At 37.7% G+C, this 13,972-nt stretch overlaps 1 protein-coding gene across 2 annotated transcripts in view; it reads left to right on the forward strand.

The window, feature by feature from the left end:
- The window catches only part of PLXDC2 (plexin domain containing 2), a 397,075-nt gene extending 385,166 nt beyond the window's left edge, over positions 1-11,909 (forward strand). For both annotated transcript variants that reach the window (XM_054695116.1, XM_054695115.1), the window contains one exon: positions 2,119-11,909. In XM_054695116.1, the coding sequence (XP_054551091.1) occupies positions 2,119-2,235 (117 nt within the window). In that variant the 3' untranslated portion in view covers positions 2,236-11,909. The remainder of the gene's footprint in view (positions 1-2,118) is intronic.
- The last annotated feature ends 2,063 nt before the right edge of the window (positions 11,910-13,972 follow it).

A 13,972-nucleotide genomic window follows, 5' to 3' on the forward strand; every position in this document is an offset into this window, starting at 1 on the left:
ACTCTTTCATTGGCTAGCTTTATAACTTTGTGCAAATTATACATGTTGAGTTTTGCATCTTAAAAAAGCTCAGGTATATGCATCGTCTAGTACAAAGCATAAAATGCATGCATAACATAATAAAATACTCACAAGCAGGGTTGTAATGTCTCACGATCTGTGCTCCTTTTTAAGGAAGAGTCACCAATAACACGAGTTGTATTATAAATCCATGTGAGTTCATCGGATAGCCTTGCCAGCTGGGCCTCCTGGCCAGGTGGACCTTGCAAAGGTAGAGAATGGGAGCAAAGACTTAGTGGTACTATTGACGCAGAGAAGGATAAGGCAGTTTTGCTTTAAGAAACCCAGTTGTAATTAATGAAACTTGACATAGGGTTAGAAATGGTGAACTTGGCAACATGTTGGCTTTTTCCCAAACCATGAATTACTGTGTCCATCTCCCTAGAAATACTGTGTATTTCTATTGATGATTACTTTTAGTTCCAATGAAGACATACCATTTTGCCATTCAACCTTCTCTTGTTTTATCTTCTTCTTTGGGAAAGTAAAGCTAATTTAGTTTCACTTACCTCGTAAAACTTAATCACCTAATAAGTATTAAGTATTTTGTTCACACAATGTTATATAGACAATGTGTAACATTAATAGTAGGCAGAATATAATTACATTGATTGGTATTTGTAGGGTAAGGTAAAAAGTATCAAGCTTTTCTGCCCTCCCGCCATCAGGATAGATGATGGAACCCTGCGGTCCTGAATGCATGCCTGATGGCGGGCACCTGGAGTAGGGTGTGGGCATAGGTAGATGGGATTCACCTGGGCTAAGACTGGGCTTTTAAGGGTGGCGTCATGGGGATGCCAGCAGAAGCCGAGAGAAGCAGAAGCAGACAAGCAGGAGAGCAGAGAAGCAGAGAGAACATGAGAGAGCCCTGCCAGCCTCCTGGCCCCCCAGCACCCCTGCCTGCTGTATGCCTGGTAAATCCCACTAAAAGCCTGCAAAAGCCACTGAGGGCTCCAAGACTCCTCCTTTACCCCGTCTGCTGGGATCATAGAAAACCTGCTCAGTGCTATAGTATTTTTCCAGAAAGCATTGCTTGTAATCATTCCTACCTGATGAGAAAACGCTTCTTATAGTTATAAATAATGAATGGCACAAAGTAAATGTCATATCTAAAATGCTGCCTAATGCCATTTTATCGACACTTATATTTAACACTTTTTACTTTAAAATTCTTTAGCTAAATTTAGAAATAAAATGCCTTCAATATTTATTATCTTACTCCAAAATCACAGGCATGCTGATAAATGGAGTAACAGTTTCTAGTGTTACCGTGCCAGAGAAATGCATTTTAGTGATTACTGCTGCTCTAACTTAATAATTCATTTCATCACTTTTATTTGTAAATCACAAGGTTTGTTTGCCGGACAGAGTCCTGGGGAGAAATTTACTCCTTTTGTCAATATAAATAAACTGTACTTTAGGGCTAGTGTCTACATCTGCAATTATTTACTCAGACTTGAGATCATTCATGCCCTCTGATGTTGAATTCAGTTTTCGGGGCATGACATCTGTTCATTTTCAGGCACAAAAAGTCATATGGGAAATATTAGCTTAATAAATAATTTCTTAAGTGATTTTTCTTTCAGTGTATTTGCTAGCAAGTCTAGCACCAGATTTGAAACACGTTTCTAAGAACTGCAAAACTTCATGGCCTTATGTTTTTGATTGAATCGATGAATGAAATGAAGTGGTGTTATTAACTCCTAGAGAAGAGAAAGTGTTAGTGCTTATATATTAAGAAAACTTGTCTATACAGTTCGGTTTGCTTATAGAATCTTTTAGACATAAAAACATATAACGCATAACCCTCATCTTTGATGAGCCCTCAACCCAAGGGGGCAGGGATGGCAAATAGACTCCCTGACAGGTGCGGGTAGTAGTGCCATATGGAGATGCAGTGTGGTGTTTGAAGGTCTATAATTCTGACTATGGTGATAATAGGAGATAATGTGTCACTGAATTTAATTCAGAAGTTAATTTTACATATTTGGCAAATATATTTTTCAGATGATATGATCATCATTCTGGTATTCATTATTTTTACATTTTCTGTTTCAGAGACGCCCAAGCAGATGGCCAGCAATGAAGTTTCGAAGAGGTTCTGGCCATCCTGCCTATGCTGAAGTTGAACCAGTTGGAGAGAAAGAAGGTTTTATTGTATCAGAGCAGTGCTAAAATTTCTAGGACAGAACAGCACCAGTGCTGGCTTACAGGTGTTAAGACTAAATTTTGCCTATACCTTTAAGACAAACAAGCAAACACACACATACACGCACACACACACATGCACACACATACACTCACTCATAGGAGCCCTAAGCTGCTCCAGCCTGAAGGAGACGAGATTTCCTGAGCCCAGCCCAGGAAGGGTAAAAGAAAAACTAAAATTTATACAAGATATCATTTACCACTGAACATAGAATTCTCTAGTGGAAAGACATCTATACTCAGAACATCTCCTGGGGACTTATCAGAAGTATGACAAGATTATAATGCTATTGGCTTAGGTGCAGGTTGCAAAGGGATCAAGAAAAAAAAAAATTCTAAAGCTTTAGTTTACGAGGGATCTCCACCTTTGTTCAAATTCTTATCTGATATCATAAAGATAACTGTGTTCCAAAACCTGAACCCTTCTACGCAAAAGAGCAATGACGAATATATCAAGATTGCTGAAAGAAATAGCTCATGCAGGAGGAAAAACACAAACTTAAGAAATTTTCTATCTTTTCACCAGATTTGTGGTGGAAGAATTTTGTTTTTCTAGTCTAAATCCACTTGTTCACAAAAGTTCATTACTTTATGGATGGCTCTTTTATCTGTACTAGAGGCTTGAACTATGCCTTGCTCTTCCCCTGTTAATGAATGTTAATGAATGCCCTTTCTATGAGCTGTGACCAAATTTCTAAACTTTTAGCTAAGGATGAGGAAAGCAGGAATGGCAAATGAGGTTTTCAGTTCTCCCACCTTGGTGTAAAACATCTGATTTTTTTTTAATAATTGCCTCCATTTTCCAACTGTGAAGTCCAATGAAGCCACAGTTGCTCTTGGCTGAGGAAACACAAAGAAACAATGTGAAGAGTTCCTAAATTGTTTTAAAAAGAAAAAGGAATAAGGGATTCTAAACAGGTGTTTTTGGTTTTGTTTTTTTAACTTTTTTGCTGTTTCAGTACTAAAGGCCCATTTCATTGTCAATTCCTGTCTAAGAAGCCATTCAAGTCAACATATCCCTGGTGATAAAAAGAATGAAAGAACCCTGCTGAATCATACAGTAATTTTCTTTAAAGCACATAGTAGTTACATAAATATATATATAAATATATTTTTGTTTATAACTAACACAAGGCAGGCTCTTGTGATTCTGAGTGCATTTTGTCATCAAGACAAAACAAATGCAGATGCATTACAGCATATTTCCATAGAGTTGTAAAATAATCCTTAATATTAGAATATTTTTATGTCACTTAGAAAAATTGGTTCAATTAGTTGCAGGACCAATCATTTTCCTGCCTATTTGAGCCACTCTTTCATTTGTATCAACCCTTCCTTCCCTTGCCAAATAATCCAGATGCAAAAGCTCCTTAGATGGGCCTGTTATTTGCCATGTAATCACAATCCAGATTTTGAAATTTCCCCATAAAAGGAGAGGCATCCCTTGAGGAGGAATGTGGCACATATATATATACCAAGCTCCTAAAGGTTAGTTCAGGTACTGTGTGTACAATTCCATCAACATCTCGACCCATGATACTTACATCCAGTGCCAAAACAAGCTGTTGGTTCTTGTAGGGTGTAGTGTCCAACATTTGCAGATTCAGGTATCAAGAAGCTGAGATGTCTCCTAAGTGGCATTTTACTAACAGATTATGTCTATATACAGTGTCTACGTGAAAGGACATTTTCACAATTGTCCAAACTAGTGTATTTTCCATCACTTATATTTTGCTTTATATTTTTAAGTACCTGATGAGGGTGGTAATTATTTTCTGAACCTACATATTTAATAATTGCAAACAAATTGACAAGCAAAGTAATTGAAGGGTGTGATGACAATCTCTCTGCTGCAGCTATGTTCAGTTTACATGAACTATTCCACCTTATTTCTTGTGGAGTACATTTATGCAGATACCAATAACCAAATGACTTGCCAATGTAACTGGTGCAACTGGTATTCTACAAAAGCATAAGGAACACATAGACGATTCCTTTTAGGATAAGATGATGCTACTTTCACTAGCTTTCATAGTAGCTGTGGTTTCCAATAGCAGTTGATTGACAGATGTATAAAACCTGTATATATATCCAACTCCTTACATAATTCTTTGAAGTAGTCATGTTATCTCTAGACCCTTCAGAGCTCATCTCTTATTTTTGATTCAAAAGAATTGGCAATGCTATGAAAACAAACAAACATGAAACTCTGAATTGTCCAGGGAAGTAAAGCACTAAGTAATAGGGAATACTTTTTGGAAGGAAAAAGGCTATTGACTTAAGGAAAAAGTTCCTAATAAAACAGGAGTTCAAGGTGGTGAGACATTCTTATTCTATAGCAATCATCTAGTGGTAAGGGGAATCCTTATTTTTAATGAAATTTTCATTCTACTTTATACTTATGATTTGTTCTTGGTGCCCATATACTGCAAAGGAAGAATAGACATGCACAAAATTTCTGGAAATTCAAAATGAACTTTACATATCAAAAAAGATACATCTGTTATTTAATATACTATGACTATCATGGGTAGGGTGTAACAGTAACAACTTTAAAAATTAAAATTATGCACACTTCTGGAGAAATCAAATGGTGCTACAGAGGTACTTAGTTAATTCATCCTAATTTATAAAAATAATATTCAATGATTAATTAAAGATATTAAAAGTCATGAAAAAATATCTTGAGTCCACCAGAAAGCACAATGTTGGTTTATTTATGAATGCTTTGGAATTCAAGTTATACTAACAAATTGAAATCTAAAGCTAAATTATAATATTTAATTTAACCCCAATTATTATTTTAGTTCGAGAAACCTAGGGCATTTGCTAATGTCTCACATGTAACTTCTAGGTCTGTGTTGTCCAATATTATATCCACTTGTCAAATGTGGCTATTTAAATTAATTAAATAAATGAAATAACAATGTATTTCTTCAGCCATACTAGCCAATTATGTCTGAGGCTAGCATATTGGACAATACAAAACATTCCCATCACCGAGAAAATTCTATCACCCAGAGCGCTAGAGGTCTTTCTTTTTAATTCCCTCTCCTTGAATAAAAAGGAGGAACAGGGGAAAAAAGATTTGGTTTTTCTTGGGTATATCTGAATTTTTTTTTAAATCACAGAGAGATAGCATGGAGTAATGCAAAGAATATTAGCTGCCCCCACTTTGAGTTTCCCACTCTGTTATTGGGGAAAATAATTTCCATGAGTCTCAGTCTGCAACTTTGGAAAATAAAAGTATTTTTGTCCTGTCTCCCTTTCAAGATTATTATCAAGTAGATTGACTAAATGTACCAGTGTACGTACTTTTTAAATTGATGTCAATTTAACACACGTAAAGCACATGTATTGGTCTAGTACCAGCACAAAGTGTATTGAAGAAAATTCCATCAATTCTCATTTCTTGAGAAAATACCAGAGTACTTTTAAAACATAAAGCAGAATGGCTTAAATTTTCTTTTTTTCCATCTTAATATTTTCTTTACCTGCCCCAGTTCTCTGTTCTCTCATAGCCATGTCTCTTGTGGGCAACCTTCAAACTGGCTCAGTTCTCTGTTATGTAGTCATTTGGTCTCTCTTGGTTCTTCTTAGTTAATTTCTCAGCTTACTCTTTACAGCAAAGGCAGGCCCAAGAGCTGAGCAGCAGGCTTTTCTTCAGAGGAAAATACTCGAATGTTTTTCACTATTTTAACCCCACAATACAGATAGGACACAAATGCCACATAAAAGTATAAAAATACATGGAACTTAATTTTATATGTAAAAATTTGCAAGTACAGACTGTATAAGAGGAATAAAATTGTAAATAATTATATTGCCATCATATACAGATAATGTGTATTCTCAGATTGGTGTGATTTATCAGTTATTGGAAGAAAAAAAATCTTATGCTATTTCCTCATTTTGAAGGAGTATAAAATTGGTAATACCCCAAGAGTCTGTTGCTCATTTGACAAAAGTTTTGCTGAAACACATGCTTGGTTTAAGACACTTACATCCTAAGATAAGAATTAATATTTAAATTAGATTAACTTAGGATAAAAAGAACCCTATGGGTATGGTTTCTTCCTCCTAGGAGTCATTTTGCTTTGTATTTCCTTAGGCAGTTTTCAGATATTTTACTAAGATATGCCTTACTAATTCCTAAAGACTGCACTTGCTTTTTCTCCTCCTGTTCACTGTACACCCATGCTTTGGCATCTGCATCCATATGCCAGACTCATGGGAAGCATCTGATACATCCTTTCCATCATACAGATTAGGAAATTATAGTCTCAGGGCCTCCCTGGTGGTCTAGGGGTTAAGTCTCAGCACTATCACTATCACCATCACTGCCTGATTTCGATCCCTGCCAGGGAGCTTACCCACATATGGCACAGCAGACCTCTCCTGTCTTGCCCGCTGCTCCCCTTAGCAGTGTATTTCAGTGGATCTGCCTGTTCTGCTCCCCACTCTGTCTCTGGTGAATCCTCTCACCACCCCACCTCTGGCCTATGCCCCAGTTATTCCATGCAATAAATAAATGAGTCTTTTAAAAAGAAAAAGAAAATGATGCCCCCAAAAGATACAGTGATTTTCCCAGAGTGAGAACCAGGTATTGAACTTAAAGTCCTACTGGTAATTTTTGTTTCGATTCTCATTGCCTACACCCCATTGTCAGCATGTATGGGTGACCAAGCAGCTTGGAAGGCACAGACAATCTGAAGTCTAACTATATCTGCTGCACTGACTGCTCTGTCTTCTACTGATGAACATTGGACCAATCTAACTCTTTCATGTTGCTGTAGTAACAATGGTGCCATTTTTATACAACCAGTGAAGTCAAGCTCTAGCTACTACAAAGTCTATTTGGTTTTGTATCTCTCTTCCTCTACTCCTACATGTGGTCCATCTAAGTTAGCAGTACTATATTTTGCTATTTAAAAGTACTCTGCCTTTGCTTCATTTCTTCCCAAATGCACCTGAAAACTATCTTTATACCATGTTTCCTCACTACATATATACTCACAATTTTTATTTGCTTTTTAAAACAATTTGAACATTTTGCCCAAGTCTCTCTTAGCAAATATTATACAGTCTGTAGCACTACCTATTACATACACATATTACATTATGTATTTGTAAAGCACTTTACATTTATAAAGCACTTTGATTCATCCCTTTAATTGTTCATTCATTCAACCACTCAATTCACTTAAATATTTATCGAGCACCTTCTAGAACCAAGTTCCTTCGCTAGATCTTGTGATAGATATATAGTGATAAATATAAATAGTGAGAAATCAGGCATGTCAGCTGATAATTGTAATGCAGTGAAATCGTCAAAATACTTTGCCAGTAGGTAGGATCAATATTACTCTATCCACTTTACAATTCCAATTTTCTGTTCAATATAGGGAACTATTAAGTACTTGCCTGAAGACTGTTTCTGAAATATTATACATCACTGCACATCTGTGCTGTTTGCTCTATTTCATATGATCTGTTAATATCATTTATGAAAAAAATAAGTTACTCATCCTTAGTTGTCCCCAACCCAGGACAACTTTTCAGGTCACTTGAATTCTTTCTGACCACGGTTAATAGTTCACTTTCTTGCACCAATATTTCTGTTATGGTTTTTGAAACTATCAACAGCATAGTTTTAAGGTATTTCAAAACACCAGTGTATCAAAGAAGCATTTGCACTTTAGCTGTATATGGTTGCTTGTCTTTTATTAGAGTATCTCAGGTTTCCTCAACCTTGGCACTGTTGACATTTTGGGCATCATGAGTCTTTGTTGGAAGTGAAGGGTCTGGGAGTGGCCCCATGCATTATGAAGTATGTGCAGATTTCAAGCTTGGCTGTATACCAGTAGGCCACATACTGTCACACATATCCAATTGTGACCCTGGGTGAAATTGGCAAAATGACTGGATTATATCAGCAAAAAGAGATACATTTCTGTCTGTCCCTTAATCTTCATCATAAAAGTCTTTATGAGACTCAGAATCATAAATTCTTTGAATTAAAGGGGACTGCACTGTAAAATTTGCGAGTCTGACTACATACCCAACATCATCTTTATTTCTCCATCTCTCAGTTTTACAAATTTATTGGAGAAGATTCAAAGATTATCACTGAAAATTTGTGAATTGGCTTTTTGGAGTTTTAGGTAAAACTGTTTGGCAATTGTGCTTTACTGATGTAATAGCAGTTATGGGGATTGTTGCTTCAATCTGAAGACTTCATGTCATACAACTTCAGTATCTCAGAGATTTTGCTTTGAGGAGTTTTCTTTTGGTCATTTCATACATCTGCAAATATTGTTCTTTTATCTTTGCCTTCAAAATATGCATAGAAGTTGAAATTTGGACATCTAATTTTAGGTACATCTGGATGAACTTTCTAATTCTGATAATGATTTTTTTTCTGATAATATCACTCCTTACAAAAATAAGTGGCTGTCTTAAGTAATTGAAAATTGGAAATTTCAGTGGTGAAATGCTTCAATTTATCAAACCAAAGTTCCTACTTATTTGATGTACCTTATGTCAATTTTGCTCTAGGGTTAGTGAGGTCCTGTGAATAACTGAGTCCTATCAGTTTGTATTTGTATGTGTTTTGTACCAATTTGCAAAACTTGGTGAAGTTATACAAAGACATCCCCTTGTAAATATTGCTAGAACTAACATCAAAAATCCAACTAGAATATCAGACCTCCCTTTATTCCTTGCTAAAAGATACTGAAAGCATTCATAAGTATTTACTATATGTTGCTACTATGAATACACAACTGTAAGCCTTGATTATGAAGTCTCAGGCTGTAAAATATTGACAAGCACACCTGAAGTGAATGCTTTTAAGGCAATCATGGAGACTGTCAAGTGTGTATATGATTTTCTACTCTCCCACTGTCAATACATTCAATAAGTGCTACTTTACATCATAAGCTGATCTTCTAATTTCAACTTAAATTTTAACACATCTGTTTATTGCTTGACATAACTTTTAAACTATCCAGCACACAAAGGTTTCAGAAAATTTTTGCAGAGTATAATTATCCTAGTAATTTTTAATCAGTCGTCATAACTGATGTAGTGACTATATCATCATTGATTTCTCCACAACACCTTTTTATGAAGGACCAAATTATGTCTAAAGGAATAAAATGCTCAAAACTTGTTACTAGAAGTGATTTTCCAAATTACTGCCAGCACTGAAAGATTGTTATTTTAAATCCAGAATAAAAAGGCTGGGGGGAAAATGCAAATCATATGTTGCTACTCATCTTTTTCTAATTTCTAAGGTTTACTAACATTTGAGAATTACAAAAAATATCCTCTCCTAATGTAATAAAGTTGAAAAAATTGATTTGGCAGGCAGTGATATATTCATCTTGATTCACTTAAAAATTTCAGTGACTTCTTTCATTCCCACTGGAGTGCCAGGTTTTAAAAACAGTCTTTTCCCTAGTATTACCACACACATATATATGTACACGTACACACACACACACACACACACACACACACACGACCAAAATATCACCTACCGATCTAGAAACTATAAACCTTCTGTGCCTATTGAATAGATACATAACATGAAATTAATTTTAGAAGTTTGCGAAGTGGAGAGCAATATAAACATGCTTCTGGGTGGGTGGAGGTGATTCATGGAAAAAATAAAGCCCAAATACAGTGTCAAGCAGACATTTCAACTTTCTCAGAGCTATGTGCAAATAAAAAGTCAATGAGTATCAGTCCACATTTAGGTCAGATACTGGAGCATAGATCTTAAAAGTTATGCTAAGAAACATGATGTTCTGGAGATAAAAATCAGGGATATTCTCGATTAATCTAAAATGCTGCCATCTTCCTCCAGTACTTCTTTCATGGCACTAATCTTAAAATCACTGAGGCCCCTGGTCTAGAGAATTGAGTTATTTATGGTTGGTTAATGACCAAAAAGAGACTTTCCATTTATCTCCCTCTGATTTACAAGGCATAACTATGTTCTTTGTTTCCCTTATGCCAGAGACCACGAGACAGCCAACCACACACAGGCACTAAATAAAATAAAAATAATTTTCCTGCTGAGAGGATAAGAAAGAGCACTTTCACCTACAGACACAGAGCTGGATCTCTGTGAAGTCTGTCCATCTCAGGACACAGACTCAAGCACTGTTGTCGAGACACTGTGTTCAACCCTAAGCTACCATTTCAAACACAGTTTGAACAAAAACATGCTCAGATTGTCATATTTGTGGCTGGAAAATAAAAAGTCAAACTAAGTGTCCTTCACCAGGCTACTCTGAAAATACCATTAAGAGAAATCAGAGCTTCCTACTTAAGAAGTGTTCAATATCATTTTAGGGAAATGAATTAAATCTCTCTAGGCACAGACATTTTGTGTACATTATAACCGAGTCTCAGGGCCCTAACTGAGAAGGGGAAAGTCTTTTCATTCGTTGGTCAAAACAAATCTCTCATTTGCCTCATTTGAGGAATTTGGACGGTGCCTGGGAAGTACATTATTTTCAGTGGAAAAAAGAGACCGTCCTTTTTGCATGCCAGCTGGGATCATGGGAACCTCCAGTGCCAGGAATTTACTACTGTTTCTGGTAATTCTGCTTGTAGTCATTTGAAATGTTGAAGTGTGAAAGGAGAGCTTGGGCACCCGAGGGGCTGTCTGTGTTTTATGCCAGTTGCACCAGCATGCAGAATATTTGTAAATGCATTTCAAAATGGGTATAATTGTGCCCTTTGTCAAAATCACAAAGCTCACTGTGGTGCTGCTACGAGAACACTGGGGAAAATCTGACCCTCTAGACTCAGTCCACCCCAAACAAAAGGAAAGACTGTGTGGGTAAGTACAGCATATTGAAATTTGCTTCCCACTGTTTTCCAAAACCCTGCATGTCAAATCAAGGACACGTCTTTCAGGTGAAGGTTAATTTTGCAGAGGTCTTCCAAAACTCCATCTAATACAAGGCTTGGAAAATAGCATTTTGAATTTACTCCAGTCCTCAAGACATCATTCCTATTTCCTTTGCCATGTCAACGAGACATACCAAGGCTGCATTCATTCCTGACAAAATAACACACGCATACTTCATGTGACCTCATGCTTGACATACCTGAACCTGCAAATGAAGAAAGGATCGTAGCTAAATTTGCACTAATGGTGTCTGATCGCAAAAGAGGTGACACCTTCATTGAAATCCTTGGTTGAAATTTAATAATTCAGATGCTACATACTTCTGTAAGTTTCTTGATTATTTTCACAGTAAGATTAATTACGAATTTGAATGTATTTTCTTACAGTTCATTAATTTGCCATCTATATTTTACCTGGGATCATTATGATTGCAATAATTCATTAAAGTTTACTTCACATCATTTTTAAACCAAGTTTTTCTGTAATTTTTCTGGTTCTGCTTTCAGTATGTGAGAAATCTTATTTTTTTCCTAGTAAATATTTTATAAAAAAGCCAATGTATCAGCTGTCATGGTGACAAAACTCATCTTTAAAGATCTGGAAGCTGGTGGTGACCAAATGTTACCTGTGTTCTCTCTCTTGATTACTTTTTTCAGAATTAAATCATGTTTTCTCAATTTCAGTTGGAGTCAACAATTTGGGGACTTTAGAAGGGGGGAAGGGAGCAATTTGTGTAATACTGCTGTCTTCTTTGACTACATATTAAAAACAATAAATGACCATTTTGTTTTAATTTCTTAAATGCTTTGCCCTCGTATTTAAACATATTTTTGTTTCCTTTCCACCATTAGTTTTCAAAACATTTTACAGGATAGAAATGAGGTGAGGAGGGGAACAAGGGTTCAGGGAATATAACGGATATTTTCATCTTTCTTCTTTAAAAAAGAAATAGAACAAAAAAATGAAGACCCTAAAATGCCTTAGTGTGCAACTGGGTGGCAGCTTGGTTCCCACCAAAGGCCCCAGAACCCAAATTTTAGTTCGTGTAGATCAAACAAGTGGGATTTTCTTTTTTTTTAATACAAGAGCCAGGGTACAGGCCAGATGGGCAGGAGGATGAGAGGATTCACCAGAGACAGTGGGAACAGAACAGGCAGACTGATGGAATACACTGCTGAGGGGAGCAGCAGGTGAGACAGGAGAGGTCTGCTCCCCATGTGGGTTGCTCCGAGGCCAGCAGGGATCGAACTGGCACTGCAGAGGCTGCAGACAGCTTTACAGCGCTGCACTCAACTGCCTGCGCCACCAGGGAGGCCCCAAACAAGTGGAATTTTACCTGCCAGTTTAAATCAGTATGGAGCAAGTCCCAGGGCTTCAGTTCAGCTCTTGCCTCTGTCACTCAGCTTGGTGTCTGAATTCCACCGATGTTCCAAATGAATACCTATTATTCCATCTTCCTTTTCCAAAACTGAAAACAACTGTACCTATTAGGGAGTTTGGGGTGTGTGCCTCAGTTAATGGCTGAATTGAGAGATTGTGAATTCCAAATATCCTTTCCCTGTGCCCTATCGACCGGTATTCGACTTTTTTTTTTTTTTTTTTTTTTTTGCCCTTGGACTATCGTTTTAAAAACACCAATATACATAGGACAAAACCAGGAAGCAAGTGCTGGAAGCTCTGGGGAATTCGAGTCAGTGGCTTCATTGACTGATGGTTCTGCAACTCGAGATTGATAGCGGCAGGAAGGCACAGAGCAAGTTCTCTATGACTCGAGCAGACAGGGTAAATGAGAAGTCCTGGAGCCCCCTCAGTGGCCTTTTTCAGGCTTTATTTTACATTTTACCAGGTACACAACAGGCAGGGGTGCCAGGGGGCCAGGAGGTTGGCAGTGCCCCAGTGAATCTTCACTATTTCCGGGCTCTCTGGTTGTTCTTGTAGTCTCCTCTCTCTGCTTCTCTGGTTTCTGCTCCCATTCTGCTCGGGTAAAGGGGTCTTATAGTCCTCAGTAGTTTTGCAGTTTTTTATTTCATGTTCACCAGGCATATGGCAGGCAGGGTGCTGGCTTGGGGTGGGAGGCTGCAGGCCTCCCAGCCTTTTACTTAGTCTTCACTCTATCTGGGCTCTCTGGCGTTCTCTGCTTCTGCTTCGGCTTCTCCTTCAGGTCTGCTGCTGCTGGCTGGGCTGCTAGCGTCCCCCGTGACGCCGCCCTTAAAAGCACAGTCTTAGCTCAGCTGAATCCATCTCCCTGTGCCCACACCCTATTCCAGGTGCCGCCATCAGGCATGCATTCAGGACAAGGATCCATCATCTATCCTGATGGCGGAAGGGCAGAAAAGCCTGACATTTTCTTACCCTACAGTCCACCCCTCAGGTTTTGCCATATGCTATACATATATATACAATTTTAAGCAAACAAACAATGCAGCCATGCCCACAAAAGCAAATACATCAAATATAACAAAATACAATAGAACAAAATACAACAGAACACAAATAAGTCCAGGCAGGGCACCACCAAGTGCAAAAGACAATATTGGTACCAGCAGATGAGCCACCAAATCTGCTGCCGAAGGCACTGCTCATACGAGGGAGGGGAAATCACACACGGCATCTGCTATACACACCAGGAGCCGTCAGGCTTCCTGGCCTTCTCTGGCTGTAGTCTAGCTACAAGGCACAACAGCATCCACCCCCAGGATGCACTAGCTCTGGGATTGGCAATTTTATTCTGTGGGGGTAATCGCCAACCCTCAGTTTCTGTCTGCAGTCGCTCCA

This window comes from Talpa occidentalis, unplaced genomic scaffold, assembly GCF_014898055.3.
Source record: "Talpa occidentalis isolate TD23 unplaced genomic scaffold, MPIMG_talOcc4v2.1 talOcc4.14, whole genome shotgun sequence".
Lineage (NCBI taxonomy): Eukaryota > Metazoa > Chordata > Mammalia > Eulipotyphla > Talpidae > Talpa > Talpa occidentalis.